Genomic DNA, 12192 nt, shown 5'->3' with positions numbered 1-12192 from the left:
TTCAAACAATTAAAAAAGAAAGAAATGGTGAGGGACATCATCGACTCACTAATTTGCATATCACTTGAGTTGTGCATACAACTGTTTGTGAAAAATAAGTTAAACTTGAAAATGTCATTTACTCTCTTATTTCACATCCAAGTTTAATGAAATTTTCAGCGTTGTTTGATCTGTCCCTATTACAATTCAAATCAACAATTTTCTGGGATGGACATGATCTTTAATTATTTATCAATCTAGGTTTATAATCTTTTCTTCCTTCCTTCAACCAGTCCATCTGATATCACAGACTAGCCCACTGATTAGTACTGATTGATATCAATGAAAAGATTTTGTCTGAAATAAGCTTGTAGAGACCAAGTCAATATTATCAATGACAGATTTCACATGCTTATTGGAATGAGATCATATACATATTTGATCAATCAAAAGTAAAAATATATACATTAAAAAGTCAAACATTTCCAGTTTGTTCAGACATCATGTCAACAGCATGCAGGGTATGAGAGCCCACAACAATAGGCCTGCTATAAAAAATTAATTAAATGTATAAATTTTTTTATTTATCATTCCTATATTCTTTTCTTTGATTTTGCTTTAGTGTCCACAATAATCAATGTAATGATCTTTTCAACACATAAACAATTGCATACAAATTAAAAAAAACCCTGTCTCTGTCCAAATATCAATGTGTAGAAAGTATCCTTTCATATGGTTCAGAAACATACATACACAAGCAAGAGGTCTTTGAGGACATTCCCCAGTTATGTTTGTGCGCATCCTTATCTGAGCATATTTTACACCATGCACGTTGATGTTACAATAAACGAACAGGTGAGTGATCAGCTACAGGTATCAGCTGATTTTCAGCTGAAACAGAAATCTTTATATGTTATTTTACAAAGCTATTATAGCTGAAAATAATCTATGGACCAACTTCTTCTACCTCTTCAGAATACTTTACTATGCAGTGATGCGAAGTACGAAGAATATATGGCCCGATCATGTTTGATTAAATGGTAGAGTGGTGTAGAATTTTTTGTATGTAGATACCAGCCTTTTGACACTTTTTTTTAAAACCACATTAGCTCCAACAAAATGCTGACAGTTTGAAAACAAGCACATCACACCTATTTTGTATACCTTTCTCTACAACTGTTTAAAATTTGGTGAAAATGGCATGGGGTTTGAATAGAGTGCAGCATTTATTGTACTTCTGGAATTTATTTTATAAATTAAATTTGTTTTAGACATGTTTTTTTTTTGTCCTTCATAACTTTTTATCAAAATTGAAGGTGCTGCTACTCTTTGAAGTGCAAACAAATAGCAATATGAGTAAGTTCTTCATCTTAGATACATACATGTAATTCTGAATTACAATTTAAATTTTGAGAAATTTAGATGGATTTTGACTGAGTAATAGAGGTTTAAACTCAATGTTGTGATCTTGTGGGTTCTAAATATACAATATTATTGTTATATCCTATTTCCCAAGACCTAACAAATGGGTGAATGTCAAAGCTTGATAGCAAAAAATCAAGCACATGAACCCATGTCAACTTTTTGCATATTTTGAATATTTAGATGCTGAAGTACATGTATCTCTGTGCCAAATATGGTGAAAATGACATGGATTTTATTGTAACTGTGGAACATCCTTAAAAGATGGCACAAATACATAGATTTTAGTGAGGGTACAAAATATTAGATGGAGAGATCACAAAAGAAATTCTGAAATTCATGGAGATCTCCCACTTATCTCCACCACCGTAAATATAATGTAGATTAAGATTTGCTGGTCACTGTTTTAGGAGTGAGAATGAAGTCATTTCTGATAAAACCAGAGGTCAGAGACATTTAAATTTTGTAGATTGCACAGGATGTCCCCCCTCCCCGATCTACATATAGTCAGGTTTACAATATAATTTTGGGCAATAATTTTTGCACAAACGTTTGTGAGCCCATCTGAATTATTGTATCTACATTGGTCACCCTCCCCCCCCCCCCCTCCATATTTTTGTTAATGGTGTGATTGTCTTACCTTCAAAATGTAGCAAATGTCATGTACAGGTACTTTCTTCAAACATTTTATTAAATATAAAGTGGAAGAACACCAACACCATCCAGGGATATAGTATATTCCCTCATGAAAGACCAACACCTCCTCTACCGTCTGAGTAAACAAAAATTGACACCTCACAAATCCCTAATTTAAGGAAAAAAATTTCATAAACACATAATTATTACATACAACCTGAATGAGAATCTTCTCTTGAATAATTTGATACCATATTCATGTGGTATGTATTAACACTTTGATAATCAGTAGGTATTCTTTGCAGTGATGTAAAATTTGATCTGCGCCAAAGTATAAAGGCATGACTGCAATGAATGAATTCAGATGTCAATGATGTAATAATCCTACATTAGCTACTATAATAAACATATTTGCAAATCCCTTTTTAATGAAATTAGCATGAGCATTAATGCTAAAAAGTGTTTATTAATCAATCATGATATAAATTATTGAAAAGGTGGTTTGAAATTAATTTTAATGCAACCCTCATATACATAGGCGGAACCAGGTGGGGGCCCGGGCCCTCCCCCCCCCCCCCCATTGGCGGAGCAAAAAAAGGGAAAAAAAAGGAAAGAAATAAAAAAAGGGAAAAGAGGGGAGAAAAAAGAAGAGGAAGACTAGTGAATAAAATAAGATGAGGGAAGACTTGGAAAATAAACAGAATCTTTCACGTCATAAATTTTTTTTCGCTTGCGCTCACATTGCCTGTTAGGTTATTTTCATATCTTGTTCAATCTGGAGTTCAGTTAAATATCAAGTTTGGAAGTCAATATACAAAACATATTTCACCTTGGAAACTTCCTTATTTGTGTGATTAACAAATTGTTTTTAAAAAGTGCTCTGTACAAAGTCAGTTTTATTGTCTGAATATTAACATTTTCTGCTCGTGCTGCACGCTCGCAAATTTTGATGTATCAGCATTTCGTGTATTCCATTAAGTTTTCAAAATATCCCTTTTCAGGTCAACGTATCAGCTAGCACTGCACGCTCGCATTTTGATTGGCGAGTTATGTATGTCTCAATTTTGATTATACAACAAACTACATGTATTTAAAATCCCCTTTTCATGAGTTTATCAAAAAAAATTGCTCATGATTCGCATTAATGGTTAAAATATATTAACTTGATGCATCCTATTTATAATGACAAAAGTGCTTTAATGTCAAGTTTTCAGGCTATAATATCATAAGATTTTGTGCTCTCATTAGGCATTAATGAATATCAGATATTAATCTAAGTATTGTCCCTTTTGTTTTATCTCGCACTTAGCAAGAGGAATAGGAAGATATTCATCATTTTCATATGTCCTAAGGATGTCCCGGTCCCAAGTTAAAACTCAAATTAATAATAATTGTAAATATCAGCTCTTTATTAAGTGCAATCCATATCCACCTCACCATATGTACCGGTATTTAGAATTAATGCCTAGATTCGAGGTCTAAATATAAAACATGCTTGCGTTATTTATGTAGGAAGATTCCCTATTCCTCATTCCTCATTTACAAAACATGAATAGAGTGTCCCGTTATAGGTCTATATCTTGCATCAATATTATTGTTTAGTTACATATATATCCTGTTCACGATTATAAAAATTGATTAAATTTCCACATTCTTTATGTAGAAATGTCAAAAATTTTCAGCTCGCGCTTTGCGTTCGCATTAATTTGATTGTTGAAATATGTAACGTTTTCTTGCTAAGTTCAAGCAGTCCTTAACGGGTACCTTTTTGATCAGTTTAAAACGTATATACAAATTTTCTGCTCGCGCTCTGCGCTCGCATTATTAATGTACGGAAGATCCCCACTTACTCATCCTTTTCACGATTTACAAAACTTGAATAGAGTGTCTCATTCAGTATATAGGTCTAAATCTCGAAATTTCACAAATTGTTTAGTTATATACCTACATGTATGATACTGTTTAAGTTACAAAAGAGTGCTTAAGAATTTCCACTCCTTAGGCCAAACTGTCAAAAAATTTCAGCTTGCGCTCGCATTATTTGATTTTTAGGTATGTAATATCTTCAAGGCTAACTGCCATCAATTTATTTCTGCTCGCGCTTCACGTTTGTAGTAATTATTCATTTGCATACACATCTTTTTCAGGATAGCAAACATTGCCCCGTATGTTCAGAGTCTTAGGAAAAATAAATTAGATTTCCAAAAAATTAGCTCGCACTTCGCGCTCGCATTATATAAACAAGACTTATGGTATTATATATCTATTTTTAATCATAAGAATAAAGCTAAGAAGTGACTATTAGGACTATATACTGTACCCCTTCAAAGAAGCCAAAAATCCCGGGAAAAATCATCTTCGAGCGGCCGATCGGGGAAAATATGGCTTGAAAAAAATCTGGGCCCCGCCTAATGGCGAAGGCTGGATCCGCCCCTGCTCATAGGATAATGACATCTGGATTTTTTATTGTAGTCATGCCTTACTTTGGCGCAAATCAAAATTTACAGCACTGCAGCGAATACCTCCTGCTCATTCAAGCGTTAATACCATACAAATATGGTATCAAATTATTGAGAGAAGATACTCTTCTTTCCTCAAATTGGGGATTTGTGAGGTGCCTTTTTTCTTTTTTACTCACACAGTATATAATATATGAAGGGCTCGGTGTAAAAATGGCAGAGGTAAAAATGGCAGAGGTAATAATGGCAGAGGTAAAAATGGCAGAGGTAGAAATGGCAGAGGTAATAATGGCAGAGGTAAAAATGGCAAAGGTAAAAATGGCAAAGGTAAAAATGGCAGATGTAAAAATGGCAGAGGTAATAATGGCAGAGGTAAAAATGGCAGAGGTCATAATGGTATAGGTAAAAAGAGTCTTCAACCCCCATGAAAAAAAATCAAAAAGCCCCCGCATGTAAGCCCTGCATAGATTAACTAAGAAAGGTTTTAAGAAAATAAAAATAATGAAAAGGGTGACATTCTTAAAATCATAGATATATCGTCTGCACCAAATTGATAATCTTTTGGCTAGAATATCTTATTTTTTCTGGACTCTCATGGATGGCCTTCTCATGTCAAATCGCTGTATTAGTATTCAAATTTGTAGCACACTCTTGATCGCAATTGTACTTAATTCATTACAGGGGAAGTTCAACCTCGGTTAAAAGTCATTGTAGAATAGCAGAAAAAAATAAAATGATAATGGTGAGGGTTTTAGGAAATCAATCAAAGATTTAAAAAGCTATACTTTTATATTTCAATGGTGACGTCATTTGCGAGCAGCTTTCCCATATTTGGTGTATAGAAAATATTAATGAAATGTAATTTTCTAGAAAAATCCCCAAAAAAATTATCTTCAGTATATATCAAGCGACAAATCATTTCACTGACGCTCCTGAAATATTTTCCATTTTTTAGTGCATAAAATGTCATGGGGCAGCTTCCCATATATGACGTCAAACCCTTTGGGAACCTGGCATCCACTTGGACTAGCTGCATGCATTGAGGTATTGCTCTATAAAGACTGAACAATAATTGTATCATTTACATTTAACGTATCACATTAATCAGTGGCAGATCCAGGATTTTCCAAGGGGGGGGGGGCACATTTTCCTGAAAAATGACATGCAAAAAAGTTTTCCGCCTACTAACTCGTAAACAAAATAAATAGCAAGCAGAAAAGAGTCTCGCTTTAAAAAGGGGGCTTACTTGAGTTAGCATATTTGCTAAGATTTTAATAATTACCTCTGAATGGGGGGGGGGACGGGCCAGCTGTGCCCCATGGATCCGCCAGTGACATCACTGGCGGATCTATTCATCATGATCCATCATGATATGGAAATTAAAAAAAAACTTTTATTACAGAATGTTCAGTTATTTTTTTTATCCAGTTTAAATTATGATAGTAGTTCGACGTAGACCCGATCTTGTTCGTTTCAGAGGGTTAGTGGCTGCACACATTGGTGTTTACATTTTAAAAATCGTTGGGTTTGTATGTAAAGCGTTGTTCTGCTTACGAGCTTAAGATCCTTTCATCATGCAGTCACTAATTGAAATCATTTTGGCAAGAAAATGATTGAGTTTAGATCTTAAATGACGAAAAACAACATAATATTTAATCAGTTTTTATAGCCCATTTCGTCGACAAGAGTCCGGTCATGGATGATAATCATAATGTAGCCTATCTTTATCATCTTTACCTCTGCCATTTTGACCTCTGCCAATTTTACCTCTGCCATTTTTACCTCTGCCATTTTTACCTCTGCCATTTTTACCATTGCCATTTTTACCTCTGCCAATTTTACCTCTGCCATTTTTACCTCTGCCATTTTTACCTTTGCCATTTTTACCTTTGCCATTTTTACCTCTGCCATTATTACCTCTGCCATTATTACCTCTGCCATTTTTACCTTTGCCATTATTACCTCTGCCATTATTACCTCTGCCATTTTTACCTCTGCCATTTTTACCTGGCACCATATGAAGATTGTAAATTATATACATATTTGGGTATGTACAAATGTTCATAGATATTCAAAGTATTGAGCACACACTCTAATATATATATATATATATATATATATATATATGTAAACTCTTTAAAAATATATCATTATAAGAATGACCAAAGTCTATTTATTTGCTAAATTGAGTTAAATATGGGAAATTGTTGCATACACATAAGGCCATTTGTGTGTAATTCATAACATGACATTCCACCTACCATGTATAAGTGCCTGAAATAGATGAAATCTGACCAAGATCATCATTGGACTAACACAAAACTTTCATTCTTTTTTATTCTTGAGTAAATAATAGATTAACTATCATGGACCTAGGTCATTCTTATGTAATATTATCTATTATTAACTATATAATTCATTTAAATTTAGCAGAATAAATGTCATATTTCACTCGCAGTCGCTACTTTCAATCTGAGACCAACAGGGCAAACATTTGCCATGTTGCCCTCCGCGGGCTTTTCCAATGGGAATACTGTACAAAAACAGAGGGCAACATAGGCCATATTTCTGCTACATGTATCTGTTAGGAGCCTATTTTGATCGCTAATTTCATTATTTGCAAAATCTGGTTGGAACCAGTTTGTGAACCAACGTAATGTAGATAATGCACGGCATGGCCAGTGCACACGCATTCCCAGCTGATCAAACCCAAGTGCAATATTTTTACCCTTTAAGTGTATGTATGCGTCATTCATGATGCACGGTAACAATAACATCACAATAAAATTGCTTTAATAGCAAGGATTAATTCGCTTAGTTTGTGAATAATCTGAAATCAGATCTAGTGATAAGCAAACAGGCATATAAATTGTTCCAAATAATAGCTGGGATTACACATTGTACAGCCTAAGGTAATAATATTGACTGGCTTTTCTTTTGGGGAAACATCAAATATATTGCCCTTAAAAGAACCATATTGCCCTTGTCTAAAGACTCGGGCCAATATAATAATAATAATAATCACAACAATAATAACAATAATAATAGTGATGCATCATTGAGTGCACACACCATCCAGAGATGCTCGTGGCGCTAGCGCATCAACAGTTCCTTTAGATATACATAATAACATAAAACAACTACAGATTATAAAAAACATGTTTTCAATGAAAAAGCTGTTGCGGCAACAAATTTGATGATCCCTCAAGGCCAGTCAATATATGTTTATAACCCTGTGGCACACATAATTATTCAACAAAAATATTTGAATTAAGAGTTTCAAAATTGTAAAATGGCTGATTTTGAGTAATATATCAATCTGATACTGAAAGACAGAATAGTTGATGCAGTATTTTATGTGCCCTTCACACAGACAATGAATTATATGAACATACATATATATTTGATACATTGATGCTAGCCAACTTTAGGATTTTTCATTTCCTAATTTGCACAGCTAAAATCATTTGATAAAGAGCAAAACAAATTCAAAATTCTCTGATTGTGACATAACAATTAACTTGTTAAGTATACACTGGTCTGGTACACTATGCATTTCAATTTTTAGTAGGAGCCTCTGCACTTGGCATTTGAACATTTCAATCTAAAGCCATGTATAATAAGAGATTATTCTGTTTTCTTCAAGCCATCTGTATTAATATTTCCCAACTCACTAATTATGTTTCGAGTCTGGGCAATTTGTGAAAATGTGGTAAGGCTTATGGGAATATTCTTCAGTTTCTTGATAGTTTGTAATTATATCAATTTCAAGAAAATATGGAAAATAGACAACCTATTCTTAGATTTAAACAAGTGAAATGTAAAATTTCAGCAACTTTGGAGGAAGGGTCCCCCCTCACACAGTTAAAAGGTTGTCAAAATAGACAGTTTATGCTTATAACAGTCATTTGAATGGTGTTTAAACATTTTGACTCAGTCTTAGTATTTTATTTATATACAAAGTTGCAAACACTTTGGTGGTCATTTCGATCTCTATTCTATTTCTTTTGATTGTTATCACAACTGTAATTGATGTTCCACTCGAATGCTTTAATAATAGATGACAAAATTATGTTATATGTTAATTATGTTTAAACGTATAATTTAAGAAAATGTAACTGCCCAATGGATTTAAGTAATGGTTATGCAGTAATTGCTTTTCAAGCATATGCTAATTGGACATCAAGTACAGTCATGCAAAGATGAGAAAGCTTTTTTTTCTTCATGTACCACATTACATGTGCATTTAAATATCACTCACACACAAAATTGAAAAAAAAAAACATATGCAGAAGCAACACTTTTAAGAGGAAGTTCATCCATTAGGTTTGTTGTGAAAATACCCCCCCCCCCCCAAAAAAAAAAAAAGAATGAAAAATATTGGTGAAGTTTTGAGGAAAAATCCACTATAGAAATTTATTAAAATTGGAAGTTTTTATAAGTGACGTCACATAATAAATTTAATTTTCTTATTGGTTAATGATTACTAAAAATTTGTTTCTTTTAGAAATGGGCATGAAATATGTGGCCTGTTGATATATTAAAGGTACAATAAAAAATAATTTTCATTTCATTTTTATAGAAAAACAATGTTTTAATGATTTTGATACTACACAATATATGGGGAAGCAGCTCACATATGACAATACATATAAAAAAAAAATGAATTTGAATAATTTTTTTCAATCTTTGATGGATTTTCCAAAAACCTTCATCAATATTTTTTATTATCCTTTTCTGCTATTTTCTCGATAAACATTTTGTAAGGTTGAACTCCTCTTAAACTCATATCTTGCATCATTTCATTCCCCAACTTTTTAAAATGAAACCAGAACCTCAATTTTAATCATTCCCATTCTGACTGATTTCCGGACCCGCCACCGATCCAAACCTAAATCCTAATTCCATGGCATTGGAGACAAACTGCAACGATGGACAATGAACAAGGGTTGCTTGACCAAACCCTGTATAAGGCCAGTTTATATACTTAGTCTCTCATATTGGATCTAACTTTTAGAGAAAAAATGGGGGATGAAGGCATTTTTTTTTTGTTGTATTTTTCTTAAAAGTGGCTGATTCACTGCACAACCCATTTTATGTAGTCTAATTTCCAGTCCTTTAAGTACATGGTATGATCTAGGCAGGTGCAATTCCTGGAAACAGCAAAAATTCAAAACTTTCCATTTTTCTTTTCTTCTTGAATCAATGTATAGACGACTGAGGCAAACAATTATGCAAGCAGGGATGATAAACTAACAGTTCTTTTTACTTGGCCTTCTGCAATCAACAACTGGATGAGGAGGAATCACATGCCTCACTGTACCACCTTAGCATGAATAATGCTTGCCTACATATATGACATGTGGGATCACGAGAATCGTGAGCCTTATAAAGTTCTTCGGCAAAGGAGAGCCCAGCTTTCGAATGACAACCGTCCTTTTGGTAGAATCGTTTGAGTAAATCAAAGATTCTTGTATAGTCCTTCATATCAAATTCTGTCAGGAACTGTCTTATTTGTTCCACAAAATCCTTGTTCTTCAAAACATACTTGTTCTGGATAGCTTCATGCTTGTATTCTTTGAAGAACTCCTGAAGACTCTGGATCACAGCCTCTGCAACGGCTCTCTCTGATAAAATTATATTTTTCTCGAGTAGATCGCGAATGGCATCAAGGAGTCGAGTTTCACACCTGAGTTTTTTGTCTCTCTTTCTTGGTTTTTTCTTTTGTGTGAAAGCTCGATCGACCCTTTCATCATCTGTAGGCACAGCTGATGTTGCCTCCTCTCTGAAGTCCCCTCCTTCTTCCAAGGTGCCTACAAAAAAAAGAGGATAAACTATCAAAATTATATCACACAAATTAACAACCTTACTAATGGATTGGTCAACAGTTATATGTGATAAAGTGATTTTTTTTCATCAATCATCACTCACAGAGATGGAAAGTATTGCTGATCATTCCAGCCTCGTACCCTGTTATGAATCTAACAATGTGCAAAATAAAAGCAAATTGCCACTCAAATAAGCATCAGCTTAAGAGCAGTTCTTATAACGGAAACCATTTTTTAAAAAGAAGTCGTTTTCCAATGTGGAATTTAATGTTACCCCTTGACTTCAGGTGAGGAAATAAAGCAATACTCCATCAAAGAGAGCTGGGGTGGTAATCTGAGATCCATGTTATCTCAGATAAAATAAAAAATTTTTATCTCCGTTAAAATAAGTGAGATGAAATACCCTTAAAATCTCTCCGAATTTGTATTCTGAGAACAATGTAAGACACACCTATCATTTTATTAATATCCAATGTGAAACATGCTTTTAGAGCTCTGTCATCTCACTCAACCAATGGATTTCAATTGGTTGAGTGAGCTCTGTCATCTCACTCAACCAATTGAAATCCATTCTGCTAGGAGGTGTGGCAAAGGAGTGAGATTGCGTCAATTTATTGACTTCAATTCTGCTTGCGCATCTTCAGAGAATTCTTTTTTTAACAAGAGGAACGCCTCTGGCAGTCTCGCCTGCATTATGCAATACAACATAGCAGAAGTACTGACTTTGAAAACAGCTTTTAAATAATTATTCACAAAAGAAAACACTCATGTGATAATAAAAAACTATGTCCATTGACCAAACATGACCTTTGACCATGATCATGTGACCTAAAACATGTGCAAAACAATCATTCATACATGATTACCCTGATGTGAAGCGTTGTGGCCCAGTGGATAAGTCTACTGACTTTGAAACAGAGGGTCGTGGGTTCGAATCCCAGCCATGGCGTAATTTCCTTCAGCAAGAAATTTATCCACATTGTGCTGCACTCGACCCAGGTGAGGTGAATGGGTACCCGGCAGGATTAATTCCTTGAATGCATGAGCGCTGAGAGGCAGCTCGAGCTAAAGCCGGGGTAATAATAACAACGCGCCTCGGAATAGAATATTTCTAGATAGATGGCGCTATATAAATGCCTATTATTATTATTATGTCTATGTTTCATGAACTACATGTGTAGATCTATACACTTTTAAGTTATGATGCCGATTCAACAAATACCCCCAACATGGCCAAAGTTCATTGACCATAAATGACCTTTGATTTTGGTAACGTGACCAGAAACAATGACAAGATATTCAGGGATACATGGTTACTCTTATGTCCTAAGTTTCATGAACTAGATCCATAAAATGTGAAAGTTATGATGACAATTCCACAAATACCCCCAACATGGTCAAAGTTCATTGACATTGAGTGACCTTTGACATTAATCATGTGACCTCAAACTCAGGCAAGATCTTCAGTAGTACACTATCACCCTTATGTCCAAGTTTCATGAACTAGGTCCACATACATGTACTTTATAAAAAATGACATTTCAAAAACTTAACCTTGGTTAAGATTTCGATATTGATTACCTCCACGTGGTCTAAGTTCATTGACCCTAAATGACCTTTGACCTTGGTCTTGTGACCTGAAACACAGGCAGGATGTTCAGTAATACTTGATTACCTGTATATCTAAGTTTCATGTACTAGGTCCATAAGCCTTCTAAGTTATGACATTTCAAAACTTGACCTTGATTAAGATTTCAATGTTGACGCCGCCGTTGGAAAAACAGAGTGTATATTCTTGCTCTGCTACGCAGGAGAGACAAAAACCATAGAACATTCGGGTCAAAAAGGATTTTTGGGGATGACAAACA

General features: G+C 34.3%; 1 protein-coding gene across 4 annotated transcripts in view; it reads right to left on the bottom strand.

Annotated features, from left to right (window-relative positions):
* Nucleotides 1–9226: 9226 nt before the first annotated feature.
* Nucleotides 9227–12192, bottom strand: part of LOC121431607 — a 56764-nt gene continuing 53798 nt past the window's right edge. For all 4 annotated transcript variants that reach the window (XM_041629379.1, XM_041629215.1, XM_041629461.1 and 1 more), the window contains exon 12: nt 9227–10309. In XM_041629379.1, coding sequence (XP_041485313.1) covers nt 9780–10309 — 530 coding nt within the window. In that variant the 3' untranslated portion in view covers nt 9227–9779. The remainder of the gene's footprint in view (nt 10310–12192) is intronic.

Source organism: Lytechinus variegatus, chromosome 1 (genome assembly GCF_018143015.1).
Source record: "Lytechinus variegatus isolate NC3 chromosome 1, Lvar_3.0, whole genome shotgun sequence".
Classification (NCBI taxonomy): domain Eukaryota; kingdom Metazoa; phylum Echinodermata; class Echinoidea; order Temnopleuroida; family Toxopneustidae; genus Lytechinus; species Lytechinus variegatus.
The sequence above is the reverse complement of the archived record's forward strand: the minus strand, read 5'-3'. Positions and strand labels throughout refer to the sequence as shown.